The 19,652-nt window shown below is 35.5% G+C and overlaps 1 protein-coding gene across 1 annotated transcript; it reads left to right on the top strand.

Moving 5' to 3' along the window:
* The first annotated feature begins 1,756 nt into the window (after positions 1 to 1,756).
* On the top strand, positions 1,757 to 3,979 carry LOC104236811 (fructose-bisphosphate aldolase 6, cytosolic). Its single transcript, XM_009790829.2, has 3 exons — positions 1,757 to 1,980; positions 2,638 to 2,865; positions 2,980 to 3,979. Exons 1-3 carry the CDS (start codon positions 1,953 to 1,955, stop codon positions 3,798 to 3,800), a joined length of 1,077 nt encoding a protein of 358 aa, XP_009789131.1. The 5' UTR covers positions 1,757 to 1,952; the 3' UTR covers positions 3,801 to 3,979.
* The last annotated feature ends 15,673 nt before the right edge of the window (positions 3,980 to 19,652 follow it).

Raw genomic sequence — 19,652 nt, 5'->3', positions numbered from 1 at the left:
TCAGCGTTTATGAAGTCAATAAAAAATAGTCACTATTTTGCTGCAACAGAGACCGGTCCAGCATAATATACTGGAGTTCGGTGTACCTGTGTATGAACTTCAGCATATTATGCTGGACCGGTATACTTTGCTGACTCCAGTATAATATACTGGAGACTGGAGCACCGGTGCTCTAAATAACTATACTGGACAATTATACTTGCTGGAACTCCAGTATATTATGCTGGAGTTCTAGTGTACTTATCCTGGAACTCCAGTATAATATGCTGGAGTTCAAACATACTTATGCTGGAACTCCAGTATAATATACTGGCGTATTTTCCGGGTTTTGAACAGAGTTTTCGTTCAGATTTATCTTTACATAAAAAGTGGCTAAATTTCAATTACTTTTGAAACTGAGTTATTTTTGAACGACCAGTTATACATCTGGTTATTTTTGAATTTCTCCCAATTAAAGTACTAATATTTTGCCAAAAGTTGCTCCCCTCCTCACAAGATTTTTGTGGGTTTAAGTTGTTTTCATTCAAAACACTAGCCATTTGTCTCGTGCTCTGCCCCTCCTTTTCTTGCCCATTGTTTTGACCTCCCCTTTTTCTCGCTTAATTGTGCAATTTGTGTAATAATCTAGGTATTACCTCTTAATTTTGTCATTAATTACTTACTTTGCCTTTTCTTGGAAGAGGGGATACCAAACAATGCTTCTTTTTATTTTGTGTCATGAATAATAGAGAACAAGTTTGACTTTAAAAGTAAAGTTAGCCATAATTTAATTTTGACAAGAATGAAAAAGACTCAGTTGTATAACAAAATCAATCTTAAATTTAATCATCTAAAATAAATAATACAAAAGTTTGAACTCAAAATATTTATTACTAACACTGATTTAAGAATGAATATCTGCCATAACATTTTCTTTTTTTGGAGGATTGATAAATTTTTTAAATAAATGGACTAATAGAAAAGTTTATAATATATAGCAACTTTAATTTTGCTCTCTCAGTATCATTTAATCATTTATAATACATCAAATGCTTTTTTGATAACTCGTTAACATTTATTATAGTAATTGTTACTTATAATTACTATTTATTGCAAGTGATTCGAGAGTACTTATCCATACATATTATTCATTACTCCAGCTTCATTCTGAAACACCATTCATAATCACATTTATTTTAACATCTGGTCAATCATTTCGACTTCTATTTGAAATAGAAAAGAGTCGAAAAATTAGTTTGAAAAAAAGACAACTCGATGTACAAAATATCCACATTCACACAGGATCGGGGAAGGGACACATCCCAAAGGATGTAATATAGGCAACCTACTATAGTACAAGCATGTATAATTTCTTTTACGACTCAAACTTGTAACATATAGGTCACAAGAAATATAAAAAAATTAGTTTAATAAATAGTTTAGGCAAAAATAATAATTTTCACATACTGAATTTTAATATTCTTGGCCAAATAAAATTCAGATAAACATAGAATTTTAATTTTTCTAAATATATTTTTCAACTTCAACCTTTTTTTATGGTTATCTCTTTTTTTTTCGAACTTCAGCTAAATATTGTCCACAAGCCTGAAAATTACGAGAAAAAAGTAGAAGAACAATTCAGTGTACAAAGTATTTTGCATTTACATAAATAGTCCATCATAATAAAATCATTAGAAAGTAGAAATTATTTTCACGGCTCGCACCGGTAACCCGGTAATTACGAGAAAGAAGTGTTGAGGGTAAAAGTGTCAAAGCGGGGGAAACCGCTGGTTGCGTGCAGAAGGGGTCGCGAAGTAGCGATAACAACGATGATATTGTAACCCACCAACCCTGTGGCCGTACTATAAAAACCTAACCCCTCACTCTCATTTCCTCATTCTATTCTCTCTCTCAGTTGTATAAACACAACTTCTCCCTTTTGTCTCGTTTCTTTCTCCAGTCGCCTATTCATCATGTCTTGCTACAAGGGAAAGTACGCAGGTAAATTTCTGACTTGTTCTATGGTTGTTTTATTTGAATCTAGCTTTTATCGATCCCAAGTTTTTTTGTTTAATTTGATAGATCTCGTGTTTTTATTGATCTGGAATTTAGATCTTGACTTTAGATTAGATTTTGGTCCAGATCTTGTTTGTTGGATACGAAAGAATACGTCTTTATGTTATTTTCTCAATTTCATGGTCCCACTTGAATACTTGGATCTGTGAAATGGACTATTAGATCTTTATATTTATATTTGTTTTCAGTCTCTTATTGAAATCGTTCTCATTTGCCTCGTTTATTGTTTAATCATTAATTATCTATTTGTGGAATAATGTCTGAATTCTGTTTTTCTGTTGCATGTTATTTTTTTCAAATGGTTTATGGACTGGATCTGATTTCGCTTGTTTTAATCAGTTGTAGTCTGTTTCGATTTCAGTTTAATTTTTTTGCATCTCAAATTTCTTTGTAACATGCCTAGATTTTTTTATTTTTTATTTTATTTTGTAGTTTCCAGATCTAACTTTTGATAGTTAAGCTTAGAATCTGAATGCTTATCCTGTTGATTATATCTTGTATTAATATGATGTAGTCAATTTGGGTGTTATTGATTATGTTTTAGTAGTTGGTTAGAGGTAATAAAATGGTGAATATGTGCAGATGAGCTTATTGCTAATGCTAAATACATTGGAACCCCTGGAAAGGGTATCCTTGCTGCTGATGAATCCACTGGCACAATTGGGAAGCGTTTCTCGAGCATCAACGTCGAGAATGTCGAATCAAACAGGAGGGCTCTCCGTGAGTTGCTCTTCACCACCCCCGGTGCTGTTCAGTATCTCAGCGGTGTTATCTTGTTTGAGGAAACACTCTACCAGAAGACCGCTTCTGGTATGCTTCGTAGTAGTATTTAATTTGTTGTTAGCACTGATCTCTATTTTACGTGATTGTTAAGTGCATTAAACAGTCTTAGATTGCGGTATGCTAACGTTCTGATATTGGCAGGCAAGCCTTTCGTCGATGTCTTGAAGGAGGGTGGAGTTCTCCCCGGAATTAAGGTTGACAAGGGTACCGTTGAGCTCCCAGGAACCAACGGTGAGACCACCACCCAAGGTCTTGACGGCCTTGCAGAGCGATGCCAAAAGTACTACGAGGCTGGTGCTAGGTTTGCCAAATGGCGTGCCGTGCTCAAGATCGGTGCCAATGAGCCTTCTCAGCTTGCGATCAATGAGAACGCCAATGGCCTAGCAAGATATGCCATTATCTGCCAACAAAATGGTCTTGTACCCATTGTTGAGCCTGAGATCCTCGTTGATGGATCCCATGACATTAACAAGTGCGCTGATGTTACCGAGCGTGTTCTTGCTGCTTGCTACAAGGCTCTCAATGACCACCATGTACTCCTCGAGGGTACCTTGTTGAAGCCTAACATGGTCACTCCTGGTTCTGAAGCAGCCAAGGTTGCACCAGAGGTGATTGCTGAGTACACCATCCGTGCCTTGCAGCGCACAATGCCGGCTGCTGTTCCCGCTGTGGTGTTCTTGTCTGGTGGTCAAAGTGAAGAGGAGGCCACCGTCAACCTGAACGCCATGAACAAGCTCCAAACCAAGAAGCCATGGTCGCTTTCATTCTCCTTTGGACGTGCTCTTCAGCAGAGCACCCTCAAGGCTTGGGCCGGAAAGGAGGAGAATGTACAGAAGGCGCAAGCTGCATTCCTTACCAGATGCAAGGCCAACTCCGAGGCTACACTCGGAAAGTATGCTGGTGCTACCAACTTGAGTGAGGGTGCTTCTGAGAGCCTTCATGTCAAGGACTACAAGTACTAGAACAAGTTTTTTGGTTTCTCTCCCTTTTTGTGATTTCCGTTTTGAAAACGAGATGGCAGTATGGAATTACAAAAGTGTCTGTTTTAATGGACATAATGTGTAAGGCTTTCTTTCTGTTTTTTCTATCTGATGTATGGCAGCGGATTGGTTTAATAACAAACAATATTGGCGTTGTGACATTGAATGGTCTCATTTTTTGTGGTTGGCTTATTGAATCAATATTTTGCCTCTGTGTTATCCCAACGGTTAGTTTTGTATAGCTGCAGTAAACCTGAAAATTTGTCAACAACAGCCTAGCTCAGTGTAATCGTACAAGTGTGGTCGGGAGGGCAACCGGAAGATGCCGGAAGATGGAAGAAGCATAGATAGCAAGTAATATCAATATATTCAGAAAACTAAACCTGATTATTTGGTCCCTAGGAAATGGATCTATACACCTTTCAACATGTGGGGTTGTTTGCTACCTAACCCTTTTTTTTCAAGTTGTGGTCCCTTATCTGCTGCTTACATTTGACCGGTTCCAAATGGCGAGAGTGACAACTTAGTCTATCATGTGATCCTTTGTGGGGTAGGTATATGGGCACGAGTTAAAACTGCTTTTCTAAGTAATGCTTTTTTGTTTTGTTGGTGTTTGTGAAAATTATCCAATGAGAGAAGAGATGCAAAAAATTGTAGAAATAGGATATTTTTTGAGACGGTTTTTAATTTATGATCTCGTTTGTGAAGAATTTAAAGGTCAAAAATTAAAAGTGTTGCTTGAAAGATTTGTTAAACTTGAAGTTTGTCCGGAGAAAAATTCAAGATCACCCACTTTAAAGGTTATTTGTGTACTTCACACCAATAGATGGTCATAACTCTCCAAAGGCCTGAGTGATACATTTTCTGGATATCTTATTTCATAGAATATGCAAAAACTTTAGAAGACAGATTAAGGACTGAAGATGGTTAAAAGCTTGAGTTGAACCTCTTACGAACCAAAAAATGCAGATAATATTAGACCAAAGGTGGTACCAAATTAGAGTTTAACTCCTTTTCTTGGGAGGCTCAGACAGGAGAAAAAGGAGAGTAGGTCTAATCAAGTGGATCATTAAACTAATTGAATAAGCTAGGAGTATCTATTTGGTCCCAAAATAGTGATTTCCCATTTTGGGGATAACTTTTTCTTTTTTTGGTAACTAAATATTTTATTTATCACCAAAAGAAGCTTTACAAAACAATAGCTAACTAACACAGTTAGCTAAAACTTTCTGATCATCCTCTATAGCTACTAGAGTCTACAAGCATAGACTATTTCTCTAATTTTTGCTGATGCTCTCATACTACAAATACAAGCAATTTCTCTAGCTATTGATTCACTATTTTTATACATTTTTTCAAATATTCTCATATTTCTAATTTCTCTCTATCCAAATACTATGAACAAATTCTGTATATATCATCTTGAATATTTGTGCAGTTTGATTCTTCCCTTTAGCTCTTTAATAATCTCCAATTAATTGCTGCTGCCAACCTCTTGCAATCATTGGTTTGCCTTGTGCCCATTGGTTCACTCTGTGCCATACTTCTTTAGCCAGGACACATTCCAAAAATAGATGCTCATGAGTTTCCTCTGCATTTCTGCACATGACACATTGTGTATCCATTACCAAACCCCATTTTGTAAACTTTGCTTTAGGTCGGGCTGCATTGTTAAACATCATGCCTTTCCATGGTACTCTTGTATCCTCACCTATCAGCTGGACATATATCTGTCTTGTAATGCTCTTTCCTTTCTTGAATCTCTAGTGCATTCCTTCAAAAATTGTTCTGGCTTCCATGATCTTTCTAGTCATCTAGTATGCTTGTTGCGGAATTGTCATTGTTTCTATTGCTTGGCCTTTAGTGTAATATGCATGAATCCACTTTATCCATAGCTTGTCTTGCTTCTGAGTAAGATCCCAAAAGCTCTTTGCTATAGCAGCTTTATTCCACTTCTGTAAATTAGCCAAGCCCAAGCTACCAACACTCTTTGGAGCACATACTCTTTCCCATGATACTAAAGATTTATTACTGATGATGTTGCAACTAGACCATACATAGCTACGACAGTAAGCATCAATGGTTTTCAAAACTTTGTCAGGCAGTACAAAGAGCTGAGCCCAGTATGCTTGGACTCCAAATAGGACAATTTGTACCAGTTGTACTCTTCCTCCATAAGATAATTTCTTTGCTGTCCATGCTGATATCCTTGCCACTATCTTTTCAATAAGTGGTTGCCATTGCACCAAAGATAACTTCTTAGTTGATAATGGAACCCCTAGATAATTAAAAGGTAGTTCACTTTCAATCAATCCAAATTCCTGTACAATTCTATCTTTATCTCCTCTGTTCACACCTCCAAAATAAATTAAACTCTTACCCAGGTTTGCTTTGAGGCTTGAAGCTGCTGAGAACTGATTGAAACAATGTTGCATAGTAACTACTGATGATAAGTCACCTCTAGCAAATAGTAATATATCATCAGCAAAACATAAATGTGTGATTGCTAGCTTTGACCATATGGGATGATAATGAAATTCTGCCTTCTTTGGTAATTCTTTTAGACTCCTACTTAAGTACTCCATTACTAGAACAAATAGAAATGAAGACATATGATCTCTTTGTCTATGACCTTTAGCAGCATTGAAAGGTACTGAAGGCTCTCCATTTATCAGAATAGTATAACTGACTATTTTCATGCATTCTAGGATCTAACTGATGAACTGATTAGGAAATCCTAACTCCACCAAGACTTGTTCCAGATATATCCACTCCACTGAATCATAAGCTTTTTATAGGTCTATCTTGATCATGCATCTTGGTGACACATGTTTTATTGTATAAGCTTTCACAAGTTCATGTGCTAAAATAATGTTGTCTCCAATCTTCCTCCCTGGTATGAATCCTGCTTGTGACTCACTAATTATAGAGGCAATGACTGTTTGAATCCTTGCTGCTATAACCTTTGAGATCAGTTTATACATAACAGTGCAACAAGCTATTGGTCTATACTCCTTCACTATTTTGGGCTTGTCATTTTTTTGCAGCAATGTGATAACTGTATAGTTGATGGCATTGTACATCTTCCCAGTGCTGAAAAACTCTTTTACTGCTTCACACACCTCTTCTTTAATGGTACCCCATGCTTTTCTGAAGAAGGTAGCATTATAACCACCTATCCCAGGAGCTTTATCTTCACCTATGGACTCAAGGCCTTTTTGGATTTCCTCTTCAGTAACTGGAGCTATTAAGGCTAGTTTCTGCTGATGTGTCAGTATTGGTCCTCCCTTCATATTCATCTTGTTAATGGCTGGTAGTTCTTTTGCAGAAGATCCCATCAAGGATTTATAGAATTTCACAGTCTCCTCTTATATTTCTTTTGGCTCTGTAAGATTCCTTCATTCTAGTGATGTGACCTCCTTAATAGTTTTTCTATGACTCCTCTCCTTAACCACAACTGAGAAATACTTTTTATTTGAATCCCCTAATTGGATCCATTTAGCTCTTGATTTCTATTTCATGATGTTCTCCTCTATCATGGACCATTTTTCCAGGTTCTACATTGTAGTCCTTTCCTGTTCCAATAAATCATCTGACCATTTTGAAGTCAGTTGTTTCTGGATCATCACTAATTCATTTCTTGCTTTGTTTATTCTCTGTGTAATGTTTCTAAACTCCTCATTATTCAGATGCTTGAATAATGATTTTGGTGCTTTCAGTTTCATCCATATATCTTTCATCTTCCAATTTGAAAACTTTTGTTGCCATACTTGCTTCACTATATCCTGAAACTTGTTATGATCAGCCCAAGTGTTGAAGAACCTGAATGGAACTTTGATATCCCTCAGATTTGTCTATAAAGCAAGCACCATTGGATTATGATATGAGATTAGTGGCACATCATATTCCATCACAATATGACCCCATTCCATTATCCATTCATGGTTACCAAAAGCCCTATCCAGTTTGCTACAAATTCTCTCATTACTTTACTGTTTATTAGTCCAGGTGTAGTAATCACCAGTCCATCTTACTTCATTGAGCAGTAACTCATGAATATAGTCATTGAAATCCTTGATCTCCCTATATTGTACTAGATTCCCATATAATCTATCTTGTGGTTATAACATTGTATTAAAATCTCCAACAATTATCCATGGCATATTCATTCCTTGAGCTAGTATTTTAAGTGTATCCCATATACTTTTCCTTTCCTCACATGTGTTATACCAATAGATTACAGTTATAACACATGTCTTATTTGATGCTATTGTATTAACTTGACAATGCAATAATTGAGCTTCTTCTTTTAGCTTAACTACTGTATATAATCTACTATCCCATAGTAGCCAGATTCTTCCATTGATTGCACTCATGTAATTATTCAGAAACTCCCAGTTGGGAGCCACATTAGCTGCCACAGTTGTTGCTTTGTGCTCTTTGACTTTGGTTTTTGTTATTCCTGCTAGGGTAATATGTTTTGTCTTTATATATTTTCTCAGTTCCTTCTATTTATACTTTTTATTTGCACCCCTTACATTCCAAAAAAGCCAATTCATTTGTTAATAACTGGTTCCACCTCCTTTGTCAAAAAGAGCTGACTTGGATCCCCCATGACCTCTATTCAACACTTCAAACACATTCTTTGTTGGCATTGAATATAATATTGGAAACTCTTCTAGATTGAGTTCTGGTACCCTGTCTATTCCTTTTTCCCTTGTCAGGGTTGCTGATATCATTTCCCCCTCTTTGTTGCTGATCCTGCACCAAATTAGTTGCTTGTATCTCAACAACTTGCACATGTTTACCATTTGCTTCTATGTTTCTAGCCTTTGTTCCTTCATCCTGGTTTTCTCCTTTGTGGGTGCTATCATGCTGCTCTTTTGGTTGGTCTTTTGTTACCTATTTCTGTACTGTTTTCTTGTGTCCTCCTTGCGTTGGTTGCTCTTCATTCTTTCTCTGTATCTTTGGACATTCATGACCAATAACTTGACATTTCTCACAAAACATTGGTTTCCAGTCATATGATACAGTCTGTTGAAACACTCTACCACTAGGATCCTTCACTTCAACTTGGTCTGGCAATGGATTTGTCACATTAACTTCCACAAGCATTTGAGCATATGACACACGCATTTTCTTGGAAGTACACTCATCTGCATACATTGGTATCCCTATAGCACTTGCTATCCTACTTAGTAAGTTAATTCCCCAACAGTTCGTTGGTAATTTTGGGAGTTTAATCCATATTGGTATCTCAGTAGGGAACTCCTTATCAAAGTCTGCAGTCTGCAGTCCAAGGCTTCAAAATGATGGGTCGATTATTAATAGTGTATGGTCCAGTACATATAATTTACTGTATATCATCAATAGATTGGAATTTGATGATGAAATACCTTTCCTCATGCATAAACAGATCTAGATTTGCTATTTTGTTCCACTTGAGATCTACATATCTATGCATGGCATTATACCCTGGACAATCCCCAATTACATAACAATTAGGGCTTCTTTTCATTTTTCAGTTTCCCGATCCACACCCTCCTTTTCCAATTGAATAACAACATTGCCATCTACAAATTGAGGAGCAATATAGGACAGAGTCATACCATTATCTACTGATCTGTTCTTCGCAAAGAGACTCGCCTATTTCTGTGTTGGTTGTTGTACTGTAGCATGCAGTACTGTTCCATTGGGTTCCTGAGGTTTCTCTTCCTCGACTAGCTTTGAATCAACTCTGACTGTTCCTTCAACTTCTTTCAGCTTCAACTGAGTTAGATTTGGGCTCAATTGAAGTTTCTTAGCAGTTGTTGTTCTTTTAGACGACGATCCTAGCTCTTTCTGATTCAGCTCACCCATTTGCACTGGTGTTACTTGACTTTGTTCACCCTCTGTAGTTTCCGGTTGCATGCGTCCTCCATCCGAGCTTCCAAATGTGACTACTGGTAGTTTCCTAGGTCTGCCGCGTCCTCTTCCACGACCACGACTTCGCCTCCTGCCATGGCTAATCACGCCGGCGTAGGTTTACTATCATGCGCCGAGAGCATGAGAAGAGAGCTTTTTTTGCATATTACTTTTGGGGATAACTTACTCCAACCATTCCCCCATTTGTTTTCTCTCAAAAGAGAATATTCTATTCTTCTCTCTTCTATATTATACTATTATCTTTCATTTCAATTTTATTTTTTAATTTTCATTAAACAAATTCCATTTTTTATTTTCATTAATTTGTAATTTTCGTTAAAACAATTCCATAAAATTTTAAATAATATAATTTGTAAGCAATTAATATAGATTAACTAATAATTCAAATAAAAGTGAAATCATTGCGGTACAAGATAAATTAAATACATATTACATAATGATAAAATTCATTCAAAATACTACATAAATATTCAACTTCAACCTCTAGTATTCTCCCATAAATGATTTATTAATGCATTACAAATAGCAAAATGAGCATTTTTGTCCTTAATTCTTCTATGTCAAGCTAAAAATTCTTGAAATTATTGATTTTCATCTACTGCTTCTACTGTTGGAGGTGGACCTTCTAAATCATCTTGAATTAGTTCATTAAGATCACTCTCATTCTCGATTATTATATTGTGCAGTATAATACATGTAGTCATTATATCATGTAGCACTTCTTTTTGCCAAAAACGTGAGGTTCCTGCAACAATCGCAAAACGTTGTTGCAAAACTCCGAATGCACGTTCAACATCTTTTCGACATGATTCTTATTTAATTTAATGTATTTTCAATTTTAATGTATTTTTATTTAATGTATTTTTAATTTTCACTTTTCAATTTTAGCAACATCTAATATTTTATATGCGCACCTTTCAATTTTAGCCATATCTAATATTTTATATTTGCATCATTTATTTTTTGAGATGATTATATATTTTTTGTACAATTATAACTTATAATAAAATTAACTTACAATTTTACATAAAAATAATAAATGCGCGAAAATTAATTTATCATAATTATACACCAACAAGTTAAGATATAAAATTAATATTATAAAGATATTACATAAACATAATTAGGTATATATAAAGAGATAAAATTAAAGAAGTTAAATAATAAAATAATAATAAAATATGCATGAATAGTAATGGGGAAGATGAATAGTGTACCCCCATATTTGGGGAACACTATTCATCCCCCATTTTGGGGGCAAAAATGAGGGAGGGTTGAAGCTTCATTATGGCAAAAGTTGCCCCCATTACGGGAAAATGGGGGAGGGTTGGAGATGGCCTTAAGGTATCTATTAATGAATGGCATGTATTCACAGTATTTTCGATATAGTACTTGCTTATTTTATAAAAAAAATTCGACGAATTCTGATTGGCCTGAAATTTTGTAGATCCATGGAAACAGTCTAGTGACCAATAATCATTGCTTCACCATGACTTTCGAGTTCATTTTCTGGCGTTTCGTGGTCATGCAACACGAATTATGATTATATCCACTTTTCGTGTACATACTGATTTTGTAGAATTTTTTGACGGACTCTTATTGGCCTAAAATTTCGTAGGTCCATAGCAAAACTTACTAGTGACCAATTCTCTTAACTTTGCCATGACTTTCGGTTTCATTTTATGGCGTTTTGAGGTCAAGCAATATGAATTTATGATTATATCTATTTTTTCGTGTGTATTAGCATATGTTGATTTTGTAGTATTTTTTTTCACGTACTCTGATTGGTCTAAAATTTGTTAGGTCCATTTGAAACGGCCTAACGACCAATACTCATTGCTCTGCCATGATTTTCGGGTTTATTTTTTTTTATGTTTCGTGGGTCATGTACACAAATTTATAATTATATCCATTTTTTTGTGTGTATTAGTACATGTTGATTTTATAGATTTTTTGACGGACTCTGATTGACTTGAAATTTTGTAGGTCCATTTGAAGTGGCCTAGTGACCAACACTCATTGCTTCGCCAAGACTTTTGAGTTCATTTTCTAGAGTTTTGAGGTCATGCAATACGAATTTATGAATATATTCATTTTTCGTGTGCATTCTTACAAGCTAATTTTGTATTAGTACATGCCGATTTTGTAGAATCTTTTTTACTGTCTTTAATTGGCTTGAATTTTTTTAGGTTCATTAAAAATGGCCTAGTGACCAATACGTGTAGATTTTCCATGACTTTTAAGTTTATTTTCTGGCATTTTGAGGTCATGTCAACACAGATTTATATTATATCTACTTTTTCGTGTGTATTAGTACATGCTGATTTTGTAAATCTTTTTTTACGGAATCTGATTGGACTGAAATTTCGTAGGTCCATAGGAAATGAACTAGTGACCAATATTCATTGATTCTCCATGACTAACATTGCCTTTTAGCATTTCAGGGTCATGCAATATGAATTTATGACTATATTCACTTTTTCGTGTATATTAGTATATGTTTATTTTGAAGAATTCTCTTGGCAGACTCTGATTGGCACGAACTTTGTAGGTCCATAGAAAATGACCGAATATCCAATTCTCACAGCTTCACTATAATTTTCGAGTTCATCTTATGGCGTTTTGAGGTTGTGCAAAGAATTTGTGATTATACCATTTTTTTGCGTGTACTGGCACATGCTGATTTTGTAATTTTTTTTACAGATCTGATTGGCTTGAAATTTTGTAGGTCCATAGGAAACTGCCTAATGACCAATACTCATTGCTTTACCATGACTTTCGAGTTCATTTTTTTTGTGTTTCTGGGTCATGTAATGCAAATTTATGACAATATCCACTGTTTCGTGTGTATTAATACATCTTAATTTTGTATAAAAAATGGATGATTCTGATTGGCCTGAAATTTTATAGGTCCATTGGAAATGACGTGGTGACCAATACTCATTGCTTCGCCATGACTTTTGAGTTTATTTTTTGGCATTTCGAGATAATGCAATACGAATTTATGATTATATTAACTTTTTCATGTGTATTAGTACATGCTAATTTTATAGAATATTTTGAAGGATTTTGATTGTCTTAAAATTCTGCAGGTCCATAGAAAATGACCTAGTGACTAATGCACATTGATTCACCATGACTAATGTTGGCTTTTGGCGTCTCTGGATCATGCAACATAAATTTATGACTATATTTGTTTTTTCATGTGTATTAGTACATGTTGATTTTGATTTTTTTTTTGATGGACTCTGAGTGGCCTAAAATTCCGTAGGTCCATAGGACACAACCCTATGACCAATTCTTATTGCTTTGCAATAACGTTCGAGTTATATTATGGCGTTTCAAGTTCGTGCAACACGAATTTGTGATTATTTCTTTTTTTAGTGTGTTTTAGCACATACTGATTTTGTAGATTTTTTTTTGATGAACTCTAGTTTTCATGAAATTTTGTAGGTCCAACGGAACGACCTAGTTTCGATACTCATTGCTTTGCCATGATTTTTGGGTTTATTTTTTGTTGTTCAGGGATGTGCAACACGAATTTATGACTATATCTACTTTTTCATATGTATTAATATATTTTGATTTTGTTGAATTTTTTTGACTCACTTTAATTGACCTAAAATTATGTAGGTTTATTGAAAATGGTCTAGTGACCAATACTTATTGCTTCGCTATGTCTTTCAAGTTCATTTTCTGGCGTTTGATGGTCATGCAATATAAATTTATGATTATATTCACTTTTTTGTATGTATTAGTACGTGTTAATTTTGTTGATTTTTTACGGATTCTTATAGGCCTGAAATTTTTGTCGGTCTATTGAAAACGTCTTGGTAAGTCGCCATGACTTTTCAGTTTATTTTATTGCGTTTCAAGGTCATGCAACACTAATTTTTTATTATATCCACTTTTCATGTATATTAGTATATGCCAATTTTGTAGATTTTTTGATGGATTTTGCTTGGTCTGAATTTCGTAGGTTCATAGGAGATAACTTAATGTCCAATATTCATTACATTTTCATGAATTTCGAGTTTATTTTTTGGTGTCAGGATCATGCACGAATTTATGACTATATCCACTTTTCTGTGTGTATTTATGACTAACATGTTAATTTTTGTGATGACCCAAAAGGTTATTACTTGTTTTAGAAATAAATTCTGTGTTCTGAGGCCTTCAAACCTCCCTTTTGTCTCACCTCGATTTTCGTGCGCAGTCCGAGCGTGTATCCGAAAAGCCATTGTGTGGAAATCTGTGAAAAATGATAAATTTTGCTTTGAAAATAAATTTAAGTTGACTTTGGTCAATATTTTGGGTAAACAGAATCGGACCCGTGATCTGACGATCTTGGAAGGTCCTTAGGAAAATATGAGACTTGGGCATATGCCTGTAATTGAATTCCGAGGTCCCAACCCGAAAAAATGAATTTTCGAAGAAAATTATTTAATTTAAATTTTAAGAGTTTTTGGAAATTTGAATGTATTTGAAATTGATGGTATCGGGCCCGTATCTTGGTTCCGGAGCCCCGTACATGTCTTATATGGTGTTTATATTGAGCCCGTAAAATTTAGTAAGAAACGGATTTGAAATGACGTGAATCGGACCCTCAGTTGTGAAATTTGAAACTTAAGTGTTCTTGAGATTTTTCTTTGCTTTTGATGCTAAATTTATTGTTAAAGATGTTAATTTGGCGATTTGATCGCACGAGTAAGTCCATATAATGTTTTGAGCTAATATGCATGTTTGGTTTGGAGCCCCGAGGGCTCGGGTCAGTTTTATATAGGTTTCGGGTTGTTTTTACACTTACAAAAGTAAAGGTTTTCTGTTTCTGGTATTCTGGAGTTTTGTTCTTCGCGTTCGCGGAAGGACTCTCGCAAACGTGAAGGGTAAGTTAGGCTGAAGGACAATTCCTTCTATGCGAACGCAAGAAACATGTCGTGAACGCGAAGTCTTGGAGGTGCTACCCTTCGTGAACGCGGACCTGCTATCACAAACGCGAAGGCCTTTTGACCGGGACAGGGGGAAAAGGGATTTTTGTTCTACGCGAACACGGCCACTGGCCCGCGAATGCGATCCACTAAACGCGAATGCGAAGGCAACTGGGTCTGACTCTTCGCGAACGCGACAGGCCCTTCGCGAATAAGTTGGGGATTAAAAACAGTAGCAAAATCGGGATTGAGTCCATAACTTCATATTTTCAAAACTAGAGAGCATTGATGCGATTTTCAATGAAAAAGTTCTTCCCCAAAGCATTGGTATATGATTCTAAACCTTTTTCTTTCGATTTCCCATTGCATTTCATCAATCTTCATCCAAAAATCTAGGGTTTTATGGTAGAAATTAGGAATTTTGGTAGAGTTAGGGCTTTTTGATTAATTGGGATTTAGACCTCGTTTGGAGGTCGGAATTCAAAACTAATTGAATATGTGGACTCATGGGTGAATAGGTGACTGGGTTTTGGTTCGAACCTCGAGTTTTGACCAAGCGAGCCCGGAGTCGATTTTTGACTTTTCTGGAAAAATGATAGAAAACCCATAAATAAGCATTAAGTATGAATTCTTTAGCATTTATTGATGTTGTTAAATTAATTTTGTCTAGATACAAGTAATTTGGAGGCGAATTCTAAAGGAAAAGCGGTGTTTGAGGCTTGAGTTGGCCGTGGAAGTTTGAGGTAATTGTTTGGTCTAACCTTAGCTTGAGGGATTAGGAGTTGTGTCTTACTTGCTATGCGTTTATTGTGGAGTACGACGTATAGGCATGGTGACGAGTATCTATATTTTGGTGTCAAGCATACCTGTGAGTCTAGTATTGTAATTGTTATGACTCCGTAATGATTTATTCATGCCTAGTATGTTGATTATCATTGTTGGTTCCCTTGCCGGGATGTTATGGTTTATGATATTGTCTTTCTTGCCTGGATGTTATTGTTATGACATGGTCTCCCTGGCCGGGATGTTATTGTTTACGATATTGTCTCCCTTGCCGGGATATTGTTGTTGTACTCTTGTGCCCGTACTGGAATTCTTTTGTGATTGATGTTGATTTGTAAATGGGAGCGGGTGGCACGCCGCCATGGTGATATTAGAAATGGGATCGGGTTGCACGCCTGCAACAAGATATATGAAGTGGGAGCGGGTGGCACGCTGCTACGGTGATATTTGAAATAGGATTGGGTTGCATGCCTGCAACAAGGTATATGAAATGAGATCGGTTTGCACGCCTGCAACAAAATATATGAAATGGGATTGGATGGCACGCCGCCATGGTGATACATTGAAATGGGATCGGGTTGCACGCCTGCAACAAGAAAGAGATGAAAGTGAATACTGTGTTTGTTTACTTATTCTTGTTAGTAATTGAATTTTGGTTTCTTTACGCTCCTCTTTGGTATTCTGTTGTTATCTGATACTCCCCGCAATATGTTTTTCCCCCTTCCCATCTTTTCTGTGAATATCTGCTTTTATTTTCCGCTATATATGATTTATTTGTACAGGTTTATTTGGTAGTCTGGTCCTAGCCTCGTCACTACTTCGCCGAGGTTAGGCTAGACACTTACCAACACATGGGGTCGGTTGTGCTGATACTATACTCTGCACTGTATGCAGATACTGGTATTGGAGTGTTTGGACCGCAGTGAGGTTGCTGCCTTCAGTCCAACAGGCGACCCGAGGTAGTCCTGCAGACTTCCGCGGGCCTTGACGTCTCCGTCTATCATTTCTTTCCATTTTTACTTATTTAGAGACAGATTCGTGTATTTCCATTCAGACTTTATTTGTAGTATTCTTAGATAGTCTGTGAAATTGTGACACCAAATTCTGGATAGAGTTGTATTTAGACTTCCGTAATTTGTATTAAGTTAAATTATCAGATTTCATCTTCTGCAATGTTATTAATATTATTATTTCCACTGTTTGATATGTGGTTTTAAAATTATAAGGACTTAAAGACTTTAAAAGGGTAATTAAATCGGAATAGTTGGCTTGCCTAGCTTTCACTAGTAGGCGCCATCACGACTCCTGAGGGTGGGAAATCCGGGTCGTGACAATTTTGTAGAATATTTTGACGGTTTCTGGTCTAAAATTTTATAGGTACATTATAAACGACCTAGTGACCAATACTCATTACTTATTCATGACTTTCAAGTTTATTTTCAAGATTTTCAAGGTCATGCAACATGAATTTATAATTTTATTTATTTTTTCATGTGTATTTATACATGCTGATTTTGTAGAATTTTTTTGCGGACTCTAATTGGCTTGAAATTTATAGTCCATTGGCAATATCTTAGTGACCAATACTCATTGCTTCGCCATAACTTTTGAGTTCATTTTCTGGCGTTTGAGGCCATGCAACACAAATTTATAACTAAATCCACTTTTTCGTATATATTAGTACATGCTGATTTTGTAGAATTTTTGATAAACTCTGAATGGCTTGAAATTTTGCAGGACTATAAGAATTGGCCTAATGACCAATACTCATTGATTTGTCATTACTAACATTGCCTTTTAACGTTTCGAGGTCATGCAATATGAATTTATGACTACAGTCATAAATTCATCCTTATATAACAATCAATTTATGACTTTCCATAACAACATCCTTATATAACAATCATTCACTATAAAAGCCAAGTTTTCCTGAGAACCGATTTGTTAAGTTATATTTTACCTCTTTATAATAACTTTTTACCTGTAACAACAACAACCATATAGAACGCTCTTTGTAAAATCCTCTATAGCAGCCACATCGAATTTTTAAGGTTACTAATAATAATTATAACAATATGCACAAAATCTTTTTTATTGCACAATGTTTCTATTTTGCATAAACATAAGATTTGAAGATTTGCACATGATATATTTTCCATTGGAAAAATGTCCATAAATATTTAGATAGAGGATTTAACTGTTAAGCTTTTAGATTGTCTTCAAGTGAAAGTTATTGGATACCTTTTTGCTGAAAATTTTGATACGAATCTTTGCCAATTCAAGCATTATTTCTCTAGTAAGAGAATGAAATCTACGAAACAAGCTACAATTACAAACTTCATCCATTAATATTGAACGAATTTATTTTTCTAAGTAGCTTTAAATATGTGCCTTAGAGTTTAAATCTTTATCATTTAGTTATGAATTTATTAATAATATATTAGCATTCTTCAATATTTAACTAGTGAAATATACATTTTTTGAGATTTAAATTTTAATACTTTTCTTATTTTTTATATGTAACTTTAGCAAATAAAAAATAATTGATATTTGGATAATTTTTAGCTATAACGGTGAAACAATATTTAAACGTCAATTGCTGTTATAGGTATATAAGAACCATCACTATAAAAGCAGAAAAATATTAGAACAAATAAGGAAGTTATAGAGATGGTTAACTCTATGTCCACTTTTTCGTGTATAATAGTACATACAGATTTTGAATTTTTTTTGACGGACTCTGATTAGCCTAAAAATTATAGGCACATAGGAAACGACCTAGTGACTAATTCTTATTGCTTCGCCATGACGTTCGAGTTTATTTTATGGCGTTTCTTATTCATGCAATACAAATTTGTGATTATATTCTCTTTTTTGTGTGTATTACCGCATACTGATTTTGTAGAATTTTTTGACGAACTCTGATTGGCTTAAATTTTGTATGTCCATGGCGTTATAAGGCCATCAAACAGGAATTTAGAACAATTTTCAGATTTTCGCGTGCTATAATTCACACCATCTGCATGAGTTCGGGCGACCGCTTTCCAATCGCCTAAAATTTTGCGGGCCCATCCGAATTGAAATATTGAATAATAGTCGTCACTTCCCCATAATCGTGTGCTATAAAATAGGAATTCTTGATGACTTTCAAATTTTCGTGTGCTATAGTACACACCATCTGCATGAATTTGGGTGACCGACTCCAAATCACATAAAATTTTACGAGCCCATCAAAAAAGAACTAATGGACAATAATCATCCATTCGCCATGAACGTTCCTAATTTTTGTCGTTTTAGGGCAATAAAACATGAATTAAGGACGATTTCTAGATTTTTGTGTACTATAGTCCCGCCATTTGTATGAATTCGGGCGACCGGCTCCGAATCGCCTAAAATTTTGTGTAAAAGGCAGAAACGACCTAATGATTAATGGTCATCGCTTCGCCATGAACATTAAATGTTTTTGACATTTTAGGGCCATAAAATAGGAGTTCAAGACGATTTCCATATTTTCGCACGCTATAATCCACGCCATTTGCATAAAATTGGGCGAACGACACTGAATCTCCTAAAATTTTTTGGGCCCACAAAAAAAATTTAATAAATAATAGTCATCACTTTGCCCTGACTGTTCATCGATTTTTTGCATGTAGGGCCATAAAATTGGAATTCAGGATGATATTTAGATTTCTGTGTGCTATAGTCCACACCATTTGTATAAATTCGGGGGACCGACTCCGAAGCTCCTGAAATTTTACGGGCTATTAGAAATACCTATGGAATGATAGTCATTGATTTGCCATGACTATTTCTTGTTTTTTGGCATTCAGAGCCGTAAAACAAGAATTCAGGACCCCTTTGAGATTTTCGTATGTTATAATCCACGTCATATGCATGAATTCGGAAGACCGACTCCGAATCGCCTAAAATTTTACGGGCCCATCAAGCACGATCTAATGAACAATACTCATCGCTTCGCTATGACCGTTCCTCGTTTTTTGGCGTTTTAGGGCCATAAAACAGGAATTCAGTGCAATTTCTAGATTTCGTGTGCTATAGTCCGCGCCATCTGCATGAATTCACGTGACCGGCTTTGAATCACCTTAAATTTTTGCAGATCCATCAGAAATGACCTAATGAATAATAGTCATCACTTTTCCATGACCATTCCTCATTTTTTGGTGATTATAACCATAAA

This window comes from Nicotiana sylvestris, chromosome 7, assembly GCF_000393655.2.
Source record: "Nicotiana sylvestris chromosome 7, ASM39365v2, whole genome shotgun sequence".
Lineage (NCBI taxonomy): Eukaryota > Viridiplantae > Streptophyta > Magnoliopsida > Solanales > Solanaceae > Nicotiana > Nicotiana sylvestris.
This window is presented reverse-complemented; position numbering and strand designations above follow the sequence as displayed.

Excerpts from the sequence above, each read along its gene's own strand:
- LOC104236811 (XM_009790829.2), top strand. The coding sequence starts at position 1,953 with ATGTCTTGCTACAAGGGAAAGTACGCAG. Across the intron at positions 1,981-2,637 it reads CTACAAGGGAAAGTACGCAG|ATGAGCTTATTGCTAATGCT; the intron begins GTAAATTTCTGA and ends GAATATGTGCAG. Across the intron at positions 2,866-2,979 it reads CTACCAGAAGACCGCTTCTG|GCAAGCCTTTCGTCGATGTC; the intron begins GTATGCTTCGTA and ends TGATATTGGCAG.